This window comes from Polypterus senegalus, chromosome 6 (assembly GCF_016835505.1).
Source record: "Polypterus senegalus isolate Bchr_013 chromosome 6, ASM1683550v1, whole genome shotgun sequence".
Taxonomy (NCBI): Eukaryota; Metazoa; Chordata; class Cladistia; order Polypteriformes; family Polypteridae; genus Polypterus; species Polypterus senegalus.
Window position 1 is genome coordinate 86,172,560 of NC_053159.1, and position 12,170 is coordinate 86,184,729.

Consider the following 12,170-nt stretch of genomic DNA (forward strand, 5'->3'; position numbering starts at 1 on the left):
AAGTTAGGCCTCACTCTGAGCAGCCTGACACCTGATGCCATGTAGGCCGACAAATGGGAACAAGTCTTAAAGTTCAAAATACTTTAAAACGCGTAAAGATACACGAAAGTAGAGTTTAATTGTCAATCTCTGGCTTGAAAAGTCAGGTCCAATCAAGAATCTTCATTTAATGCAGAGTTTTAGTTAAATAAGCAAAAAAGAACAACAAACATGGAATAAAGGGTAAAACAGCAGAAAAGGAGGCAAAATGATTTGTCCAAAAAAGGCAACCTAGAGCAAACAAGAACCAACAGAAAATACAAAAACTTAACAGAAGTCTTAACAGCACTCACAGAATTTCAAAAGATCTCTGGTCTCAGAATTAATCTGAATAAAAGTGTACTCTTTCCAGTGAATTCTCAAGCATATAATATTAGATTAGACACCCTACCTTTTATCATTGCAGAACAGTTTAAATACCTCGGGGTAAACATAAAGCTCTTTATCAAAAAAATTTCGCTGTCTGCATGGAAAAAATTAAGCAAGACTTGCATAGATGGTCAAACCTTCATCTCACTCTAGCTGGAAGAATTAACACTATTAAGATGAATATTCTTCCTAAGCTCCTTTTTTATTTCAAAACATTCCAATATAAATCAATAAATATTTTTTTAAGCAATTAGATTCAACAATAACCTCATTTATTTGGAACTCAAAACATCCACGTATCCAAAGAGCGACCCTACAAAGACCTAAGGCAGAAGGTGGCATGGCTCTACCTAACTTTCAGTTTTATTACTGGGCAGCAAACATACAAGCTATAAAAAACTGGACACAAATAGATGAACATACACAGGCCTAGTCCGCAATAGAACTAAAATCCTGCAGTACTTCTCTATATTTCCTGCTCTGTGCCCCAATAAACACAAGTTATTGGCAATATACTAATAACCCAATTGTGCTTCACTCACTCAGAATATGGAACCAATGTAGAAAGCATTTTAAGATGGAGAAGCTTTTATCTGTGGCACCTCTGCAAGAGAACCACCTCTTTCAACCTTTGCAAACATACGCAGTTTTTAATATCTGGAAAAAATTTGGGATTAACTTGCTTAGAGATCTTTATATAGACAACATCTTTCCATCCTATGAACAATTACATTCCAAATTTAACATTCCAGCTACACATTTCTTTCACTATCTTCAAATCAGGAACTTTGTTAAACAGAACCTGCCCGATTTTCCTCATCTTGCACCCTCATCCATGCTGGAAAAAATATTGCTCAATTTCAAGGACTCAAACACCCATCTCTGCAATATATAAAATTATTTTACAGTCCCTCCCTTTCAAAGATCCAAAAGGACACTGGGAAAAAGATCTCTCAATTAATATATCAGAAAAGGAGTGGAAAATAGCAATGCAGAGAATTCACTCAAGCTCCATATGCGCAAAGCATACAATTATTCAACTCAAAATTATATATCGAGCACATCTGTCTTGCCTAAAACTCTCCAAAATGTTTCCAGGGCATGATCCAACCTTCAAACGCTGCAATCAAGTCCCAGCCTCACTGGGTCACATGTTTTGGACCTGCACCAAATTAACATCATTCTGGACCAAAATTTTTAATTACCTTTCAGACAGCCTTGGTGTCACAATCCCTCCTAACCCATTAACAGCTGTGTTTGGGGTTCTTCCAGATGGGTTTAAAGTGGAGAAAGACAAACAAACTGTGATTGCATTCACTACACTTTAGCCATGCAGACTTATTTTGCTAAACTGGAAGAATCCTAACTCTCCTCTTTCAAGTCAGTGGGAAACTGATGTTATATACTATTTGAAATTGGAAAAAAACAAATACTTAGTTAGAGGATCTGTACAGATTTTTTTCAAAACATGGCAGGATTTATTCAGTAATATTTTAGAATAAGCTCTTAAAGCACAGAGGAAGCAATTATTTCTGTATTTCTTTTTCTTCTCCATTCATCTCTATCGGCTTATCAAACTCATCAATTTAGGTATGTTTACAAGCCTTCAGTTTTACTCCATTGGCCATGCACTCTCTCTCAGGGGTGGGGGTTGACTTGTTCTTAATCCTACTTTTTGTAAAAATTGATTGATTTGTATGGAATGATTGCAATAAAATTAATAAAATTTCAAAAAAAAAGAAAAGAAAATACAAGAACTGAAGTTCAAAAAAGAAGCAAATAAACCCAGAGACCAAAGAAGCAATACTCACAAAAACACACTCTTCAAACCACAGCTGGGACCATCTCTATCACCTCAATATAAAGACTGAGGGTGGTTCCAGCAGCAAGTCTTGGGAATCCACCCACAAAAGACAAGGAACATATCCATACTTAAATACTTGGTACATAAACAATATGTAAACATAAAATGTTACCAGAAAAAATATTTAAACTAATACTCCAAAAATAACAAACACAACAATAAAAAGGAAAATACATATTATAAACCCTAGCTGTTACCTGACAATTTCTTACATCATCTCCTGGTCAATAACTTTTTATCTTTTCTAGGACTGGCCAAATAAACCCTTAGTTATAACATTGCTAAGAAAATCAGGACACGGGTGTTGGATTATTAAGGAAACCAAGGTACCATTCAAAAAATGCAAAGGGTCCATGTGCATACTACACACAGACAAGGCCTAGGCTGCAATATGAATCAAAACTCTGGATCTCAGAGGCACAAATACTAAACACTGCATCACTTCATAACCTGAAGGTATTAGAAATATCTGAAAAGGTTTGTTAGAAAACTATTTTTAAACTCCCTGGTGCTTCTAAATGTAAGGAATGATGGAAATATTTCTACAACAGATTCAAAACAGCTGCTCTGTAAGATACAATTTTTCAGCTACTGCAGCCAATCAGGGCACAACATTCTCTAACTTTGCACTTTAAACAAATTAAACACATACTACAACTATATACACTGTATATTGTAATTATATTTGCCTTTACCTACCTTTGGAGGACAAATCCCTATTTGATACAAATGGTTCAAACAATTGGAGACAGAAAAAGAAAGGATGAGAGTATAGCCACAAGTTTAGAGCTGTATCATCCCAGTTGTCATCCCACTGTTATGCTGCCACAAAATGTTTTAATGAACTACTGTATATTAATTAATATTTGCAAATTGTGCCAGTAAACACACCTTCACTGTAGCAGATGCTTTTCTCCTGTTTTGTAATAAGTATGGAATGTGGCTTCTCGAGGTTACCTCCTTCTGCTCAAATGTTAATCCACCACACTTGTGCAGAACTGAACTGCTATGTCTTATTAGTAAGTATCCATTTAAGAGTTTTCTGAAATTGCTTTAAAGATACTAATATTAATTTTCACAAATCTGTAGATAAATGGTAAAACTGATATTTGCTTTTAATGCATTAATGATCTTAGGATTTAATGCACTGCTGTGAGTCTGACAGCAATAGGGAAATGAACAATAATGACAAGAGGCAAGTAAAGTTGAGAATATGATGGAATTTGCTGGTGAAATGTTTAATGATTGAAATTAGTGTTATGGCCTGCATGTAAAGAGTTTTTGAGTTTATACCTTATATTGGCCTCCCACTACAATACTGTTGTCTTACAGATGAGTTTCATTCAGGATTTCTGCAAAACTGACTCATTCAATAATAAAGACAAAGCTTAGGGGCACTTACATCTGGTCCAGGATCACCAGGTTCTCCATCATCTCCCTTAGGCCCTGGGTAGCCTTTTGGACCCTGAGAAATACAAATGTCTTAAAGTGAAGTAAAGCACTTGCATTAAAGACAATACATTATTTATCATGACTGATAATATTTCAAATCCACCCTAGATCATTGTGTCAAGTAAAAATAACTAAGCATTCTGAAAAATAAAATGTAAAAAAACTAGAAACCTGCAATGAAAACAAATCACATCTATATGGTAAAAAGTGAGAACTTAATATTAGAAATAAGAGACTATACCACTTGAAAAACAATAATAATTTGCTACATTTAGAGCACAAATTACAGGATTAGAAAATGAAAAAATAGTCATGCTACAAACATAAAGAAATTTTATATGGTAAAAAAACATTTTCAAAAGGGACAGAAACATCACAGATGAGAACAGTTTCTTGTTTTACATGCACATTTACTTAAGCTGAAAAAAAGAAGATAATATTAAAGAAGAACAAGACCAAGAAAATAGGGGCCTTAAAGCATGGTTTGGGTTGAGAATCAAATACAGTGCTGCTGTGAAATCTAGAGAGTCTGGTAGAAAAGCTCATTTTTTAATGTTGCAAGTTTGTGCATTTTATACATTTAAATGCATGACCAAAACTGACCATATAGCACAGCAAGCATAATACAAAATGTTTCTCCTATAGTAAAAAACATCAGATTGTAGGTCATTAAATAATAAATGTAATTATTGCAAAATTAAGAAATGATGAGAATCAGTTCTTTGGTCTGTGAGAATTGGCATCCCCTTGCATAACTGTTAATAGTGACAGTGTTACAACGCTTCAGTTGAAGGACATGGGTAACGAGATTTGATTTTGAGTTGTTGAACACCGCTCAACAAATTCATTTAAAAGAAAAGGTAACAGCATCCTTTGTTTGGAATGAAAGTCTGTATCCTTTTTCTCAGAATTGTATAAGTACTGTATACTGATTGCCCAGGATGGCCACAGTTTTGGAAGATAATGGAATCAGAAGATGCTTCAGAAAGAATCAAAATGCAAACCAAGGTAGTTACCAGGAATACTATAATCAAGCAAAGTAAACTCAGGACATGAAGCCATAATTGAGGTCAGTAAGTGGTATAGGAAAGTCTATAAATCAAAACAAAAGTCATGTAACAAGAACCAAAATCATCTTCTTCTTCTTCTTTCGACAGCTACCATTAGGGGTTGCCACAGCGGATCATCTTTTTCCATAACAAGGACCAAAATGCTTGACAATGATCATAGTTTAAGGGCAAAACAAAAATCATAACCAGAAAGCACAAAGTTGAATATAGTGAGTGGCTGCTAAAGATTTTTTGGATGATCTAATATTGGACAAGTAGAAATTGTATGATATTGGCATTTATACTGTCGTAGCAATGAAGTCATCCTGCCTAATTGCAACCATCAACAAAGTTGTCTCAAATTAGTGCTGCAGAAGAACATAATTAATTTTTTAAAATGTCAAAAACACACTAAAGAAGAAAATAAATATAACCAAGAGATTATTTGATCTTCAGAATGCCAGAAATAATGGCCAAATAATTTTATAGGACTGGGAATAACAGAAAAAGAAATTAAAATCACAAGTCTGATTATAACAACAAATGACTTAAGGCAGACCCAGTTGGACTACCAAAAAAGAAACAATCCATTTAGCCTATGAGATTGCTGATATTTTTTTCTCTAAGTGGTAGCAGTTAAGTACAGAAACTGTTAAAGGAGTGAGTATCTATCGATAGATAGATAGATAGATAGATAGATAGATAGATAGATAGATAGATAGATAGATAGATAGATAGATGCCTTATTCATCCAAAGGGGCAATTCATAATATAAATATAATATAAATATACATAAAATAATATAAATAAATATAAATACTATCAACAAGTTAACCAAAACTCAATGTTAGTGACCGGGACTGGCCAATCAATGAATTTATGAAATGAAATCAAAGACTTGAAAGAGTGAAAAACACAACTTCTTTAAAGTGAACGTGCTACAAAATCAAAGTAGTTGCTGCTGCAATCAAGCAGGTACACAGAAAAGCACAGAACAGGTGACACGTGCACAGCTGATAATGACCAGATGTGCACACATGGCAAGAGCAAACACTGCAGCTGTTTGAACTGAGGACAGGACAACTGCAAAAATAAACACGACATGGCAGCAGGAGGTCCACTGAGAAATACCAGCTGCACAGAAAGTCCAACAGAATGCGTGGACGCTTATTGTGTTCATTGGTGCTTCAAAAGATTGAAAAAGAGAAAAAAAAAAAACTTTCAATAATCACATTGGCAGATTTGATGTTCCAAGCTATGGCAATACCAAAGAAACTACATGGGCAGTGTGAAATTTACTCAAGAAACAACAAGATAGAAACAGTTTGCAGCATCCAAAAGGGAAAATAACATGGGCAGCTTAAGAGGACAAGGACCAAGACAAATGAACAAAAGATCCCTGGGCTTTTTTCAGTGAAAGCATCATTTATAAGTGTCTGTCTTTACCTTGAAATTATTGAACTGATGTTTGTAGTGTCAAAAACAAGAGAATTCCTTCATGCAAATGGTAACAGGTTATTGTGGTGATGCCATTAAAGCTTGTGTTTACAACCTAGTGAACTGGGTCTAAATCTCACAGCAGGACAAAACTGTGTTGCCTAAAAGGATAAGTTTAGTATATTTCAAGTCAAAGTTGTTTCTTCACAATAATCTATACTAATAAAAGGCAAAGCCCTCACTCACTCATCACTAATTCTCCAAGTTCCCATGTAGGTACATTGATCAGCGCTTTCCGATTCATTTTACCCTCCCAGCCCCTTGGTTTGAGAAGAAAGATGAAAAAATATGAGGTTAACGCAGAAAAACAGATCACCAATTGAAGCTTTATGAATAATGGATACTTTATTCGCCATCAATAATTGTTTTGGTAAAGCCATACTCAGTGTAATCCTCCTTCCATTTTATCATTTTTTCACGACTAGCCATGATTAAATGAACAGTAAAAAAGTAAGAGCGAAGCGAGGGTGACTTATTCAGGCAGGCAGGCGACAGCTCAATAGCTTGAATTTGGATATAAGTAGGTTCTATTTAGTCGACAGAAATATCTTTGGTAAGAATGGAAGTTGAATTATGTCTTTAAATTTCTATGGTGAAGAAAAATTTATGAAATCATGACTAAATTTAACTTACATTCCTACCAAACATATTTCTGTCGACTAAATAAAAATTACTTATATTTAAAATTTAAATTGAACTTGAACAGATACGATAGTTCATAATACCCACGCAGCACTAAGTGCACGTAAGAGCGGGAGTCATCCGTTTTAACAAGCAGCATATTGCACTGATACGAAATAGCCTGCCCATTTAATTATTTAGGAATGGATAGATAAATTAAGATTTTGTACAAATAATGTTTTTAAGTTTTCTTCCTCGATGGATTCTGGCACCCCCAGCAACAGCTGCTTGCACCCCAAAGGAGGTATATATATAGATATAGATATAGATGATAGATAGAGATATAGATATATGTATGTATATATATATATGTATATGTGTGTTTGTATATATGTATGATTGTGTATATATACAGTATATATATGTAGATATGTATGTATGTGTGTGTATATGTATATATACAATATGTATATATATATATATGTAAATATATGTATATGTGTATATATATATGTATGTATATATGTATATATGACAGCAACACTCATAACAGTGACAAAATAATTACATTGACAATCATGTTACATTATTTTCAAAATGTTTCCTTTTCTTTTTCATTACTTCTTTAGCACACTACTTCTCCGCTGCAAAGCACAGGTATTTTGCTATGGTATATATTTTCCACTTAAAATTATGTTCCAAATGACACGTTTTTTATATTAACTTTAAAAATATTTTGTTTGTTCTTGCAGCTTGTATTGGGGCTGAAGGACACATGAGTCCACACATGATAGATAAAGCCTTAAAACTTAGCGAATATGTCCACTTAAAGTAGCAAAGGTTTTGATTGAGGAAAATGCACCTTTCGTGCTTATGAAGCATTCTTGTGATAACAAAAGGAAATCAGAAGTAATTATTTCATCACAGATTCTTGGAATTATATTTCTTGAGGTAAGAATATATTTCCTGTTCACTTGTCTGCTCACAGCCACCATTGTAAGTGAAGCTAATACATAAATAACGAAGTTGATAAGCACAAAATCAAACACATGCCTGTAGCTGTTTAGAGCAATTTTGCATTTCAAGAAAATGGTTAAAAAATGCATATGTCTAGGGTGTAAACATAATAAAAAAAATAAAGCAGTTATAGTTTCGGACCTACTTATGGTCTCCATCACACCTTATAGTTACAGCTTTTAGCAATTAAGTTGGATGTGAACACTCGAACAGAAGACCTACTGAAAGTGAGTTTGTGGCACTTATTTCTGTGTGGATGACTACTTGGCTGCAAAAGAGAAAACAAAAATGTGCTCCTAATCGGCCATTACTGAAGCCATCTGCAGTACCAAACATATTCTGTGTCAGTCATTCCACTGCTTCTGCAACTGATGTAGCTTGCAGTGCAGAAATTGTGATGCCTGCAGTTGGCATAATCTTTTAAATCTGGAACATTGCCCCTGGGGAGTGAAAGGTTGCATGGAAAGACATAATCAACGAAAGGAGGTGCAGAGCCAGTTTCCTTTTTAAATGGGTCTCACAAATAATTTGTTTAATTTTGCTATTCTCTGATAAAGCAACATAGATACATAGTTTTACAATATTTTTGTATCACAGGATGATCAATATCAATAGCATTCTTGAAAAAGCGACATATTTTGTAAGTTGAAGCCTATATTTTCATATTTGGACCCGTGTACCCATCAGCTTCATTGTAAGCTGCAAAAAAGGACAATATACAGTATTATTTAAATTTTTGAAGAACACTTCCCTTTAAGACGCAGTTTTATGGGCCAAATTAATATAAACACTGATTGTGAATAAATATATTTGACTTGAAAATTACCAAATTTATTCATTAAAACTCTGAAGTATCTAATAAAGGCAAGACAAGTCTTTCGTAACAATTTGAGGTCTGGATGAAGTAAATAATAATACATTTTAGAAAACATAAAAAGAAAGAAAACTTTTTGTTGGGAAAAGAATGAAGTAAAAAGAAAATGATTTGTGCCAAAATGTCAAGACCAAATCTATTGTGGGGAAAAAAGCTAAAATAACATGGTCTTTAGTATTGAAGAGTTTATAGCATTTTGCTTTTTGACCTTGGCAGTTCAAATTTTTACTTTGAATTAGATGCTTGATTCAATATGATCTACTTATTTTTAAGTTTGGAAATGAAATTCAACCTTATGCTTATCCACTAGTTAGGAAACAACCTAAACCATTCAAAAATGAAAATATGCACCTAGCAACCAAGCAATTCTTTTGTTCTAGTCTGCTAGATTGTGACAAATAGGAACAAGAACAAAAATATTTCTTTAGGTTTTGTTTAGATTACACAGTTACTCAAAAAATGCCCTGGCCTGACTTTTAACTAAAGAGCTATTTGAAGAGCTACAGCTCATCAATGATAGTAGTTAAGGTAGCCATAAAAGTTGACAAAATCAAAAAATAAATCATACTTTATTTCCAGGATCGCCTCTTGGCCCAGGGTATCCCTGAAAGGCAAAAAAGCAAATACCTTATCACCCATGGCATAAACAGTAATGTTACAATTCTGCACAAAAGTTAAAAAACATTTTACTTGGAAGCCTGGAAATCCCAGGGTCCCATTGCCGGGGCCACCATCACTTCCCTGGAAAGACAAGAACAATTACAGTAAATTAATGCAAATCATAACTCAAAAATCTAAGAGCTGTGCTTTTGGCACATCTGCTTTTCTTTCTTTCATAAGAAATTCATCAGAACATTTAATATCTTGCCAAAAATAATTATTCTTATTCCATTAAGGGTTCTTAGAATTTCTTCCATGGAAAACAAACGTATATTTTTGTTAGTATTTACATGAAAATTCTTACAATAATAATGGCATTTATTTTTGTCAAAAACACATGGGGCCTCATGTATAAACAGTGTGTACGCACAAAAATGTTGCATACACCTGTTTCCACACTCACATTGCAATGAATAAAAACTAAACTTGGCATAAAGCCATGCATATTCTCACGCCAGTTCAATCCATTGCGTACGCAATTTTTCAGTTCAGTTTTGCAAACTGGCAGCACCCAGAGTCAAAGCAGTGCTACTGTTCCTGTGTGTGTTTCCCTTTATTTTTTAGATTCACATCCCTGATGCGGCTTTATCAACTACACTGAAATTAACCGCACATTATTTATTATATTAAGGCATCTGATTGTAATCAACATGTAACCATATAATGGTCCCGGATTGGCCAAACTATTCCAAATACTACAGCTGCCTTAGCGTTGTTATTCTCAGTGTACCACTCACAGTATTTAAACCCACTGTATCTGAGCGCGGAATCACAGCTTTACAATAGCTGATCAGAAAGAGGATTATGGGATACAACATCTAGCACACACTGCCTTAGCCATGCGCACAGTCTATTTGAACTGTTCCCATATGGCAAATGCTTCAGAGCCTTTCCTGTAGGGATCTTGCGGTTCAGAAACAGTTTCATCCCAAGAGCTCTAAACACACTCAATCAGTCCATCAAGTGCTCCTGGTAGAAGTGTTTGTACTTATAAGTACAATTACCTCTCTGTAAACCTGCACTGCAATTGTAATATTGCACAACCTGAGCCATTTATGTTTTCATATTGTATATTTTTCATTGTTTTTTATCTTATTATTATATCATTTTATAGGAATATAAGTTTATGAAGGATATGCATATTGAATCCCATTGTACCATACAATAACAATAAAGGAATTTATTTCAATATGTATTTACATATGATGATGGCTTCTAAGTCAATTTAGATTTCCAAGTGCTATTTTCTTGGAGCATAAATGATTTCAATTAAGTTTGTATATTACATTATACAGATAAACCTTTAACTTCTTTTAAATAATGTACACTGTTAATAATTAAATGTGTGGGCACAGTGGTGCAGAGGTAGCAATGAGCTGGCACCCTGTTCAGGGATTGTTCCTGCCTTGCGCTGTTTGCTTACTGGGACTGGCGTGACCCTGGATGGATAGATGGTTGGAATAATTAAACATGTACTATGAAGATATTTCGACGTTCCCTAAAAATTTTGAAAAATTGGCATTTTAAAGTTAGAGATGGTTTTACATTTATTAAAGAACTTACTGTGTGGCGATTGATTACTTAGAGAAAGAAAAGGAAGGACAGGAATTGGGGGTAAGTACATTTGAAAGAGACAGTACTGCTGCAATAAATTATTTCATTGAGGGTCGTACACAGCGCAGTAAGCACCTTGCGGGAGGCAGGAACAACCTCTGGACAGGGCACAAGCTTATCGCTACCACTGTGTGCCCCCATGTTTAATACATGCTTTAATTCCTATCATCATGAAAATTATATCAAGAATCCATCTTAGTATTTAAATTCTTCAGAGAGCTGTAATATCAGGAATGTAATGTATTCTGTGTCCTGTCTGCGTTAGAGTAAGCCTGTTTAAGAAGCATGTATCCCTATTTTTTTTCTTTTCTCTGTACCCTAATATGCTTCTATATGACACTCAGACAGTAGGCCACTGCTCACCTTTTCATGGCGACTTTGATATCTGACCACTTCTTTTTTATTTCGGGCACTGTGCAACTTTCTGAACTTGAACTTTCGAGTTTCTCCACCACTCTGTCACTCGATCAACTACATTTTGTTGTTTATACCACTGCGTAAACTAGCAAACAGTACGTTTTTCCTTGCTGCCACTTGGTATTCGCTAAAATTTTTTTCTATTTTTCCTGTGCATCACTTAAACCAAAGATAGTGTTCTATCTGCTACAAATTATGTCATGAGAAATAACATCGGTGATGAATTTTTTGTGTTCCGCAGGAACTTATAGACAGACAATAATTCCAGGGATAGAGGGTCATTTTGACAAAGGGAATTATGTGGCAAGAAACATTTTTCAATATTTCAAACAGTATGGTTGCTCTACAATATGTGACATTTCAATTTTAATTAACTACTAGGGGACTTTGCCCCTTCTCGATTCGCTTGCCAACCCCCAGCAACAAGCGCTGGGTACATGTTCTCTCGTGGCTGAGCCGCTCAAAGGGTGTTGGGGCACTCCTCCATTAGAGAAAGCGATTGTATTTAAAGAGATGTTATATAGAAGAGTATGCGAGCACAGAACGAAAATGGTCTGGTCCTTAGTTATTATAGATAAAAAATCAGTTAATTGAGTATTTCACTACAACCATCTCTTCTAAATACAGTTAAAAATAATAAAACGTAGTAAAAAGTAAAAGTTAAAAAATAAAATGTAATAAAAAGTAAATAAAAAAT

At 34.4% G+C, this 12,170-nt stretch overlaps 1 protein-coding gene across 2 annotated transcripts in view; it reads right to left on the bottom strand.

Annotated features, from left to right (window-relative positions):
- col6a1 (collagen, type VI, alpha 1) overlaps positions 1-12,170 on the bottom strand; it is a 97,539-nt gene that overhangs the window by 26,302 nt on the left and 59,067 nt on the right. For both annotated transcript variants that reach the window (XM_039756475.1, XM_039756474.1), the window contains 3 exons: positions 9,473-9,523; positions 9,351-9,386; positions 3,675-3,737 (listed from right to left, as the gene is read on the bottom strand). In XM_039756475.1, the coding sequence (XP_039612409.1) occupies positions 3,675-3,737; positions 9,351-9,386; positions 9,473-9,523 (150 nt within the window). The remainder of the gene's footprint in view (positions 1-3,674; positions 3,738-9,350; positions 9,387-9,472; positions 9,524-12,170) is intronic.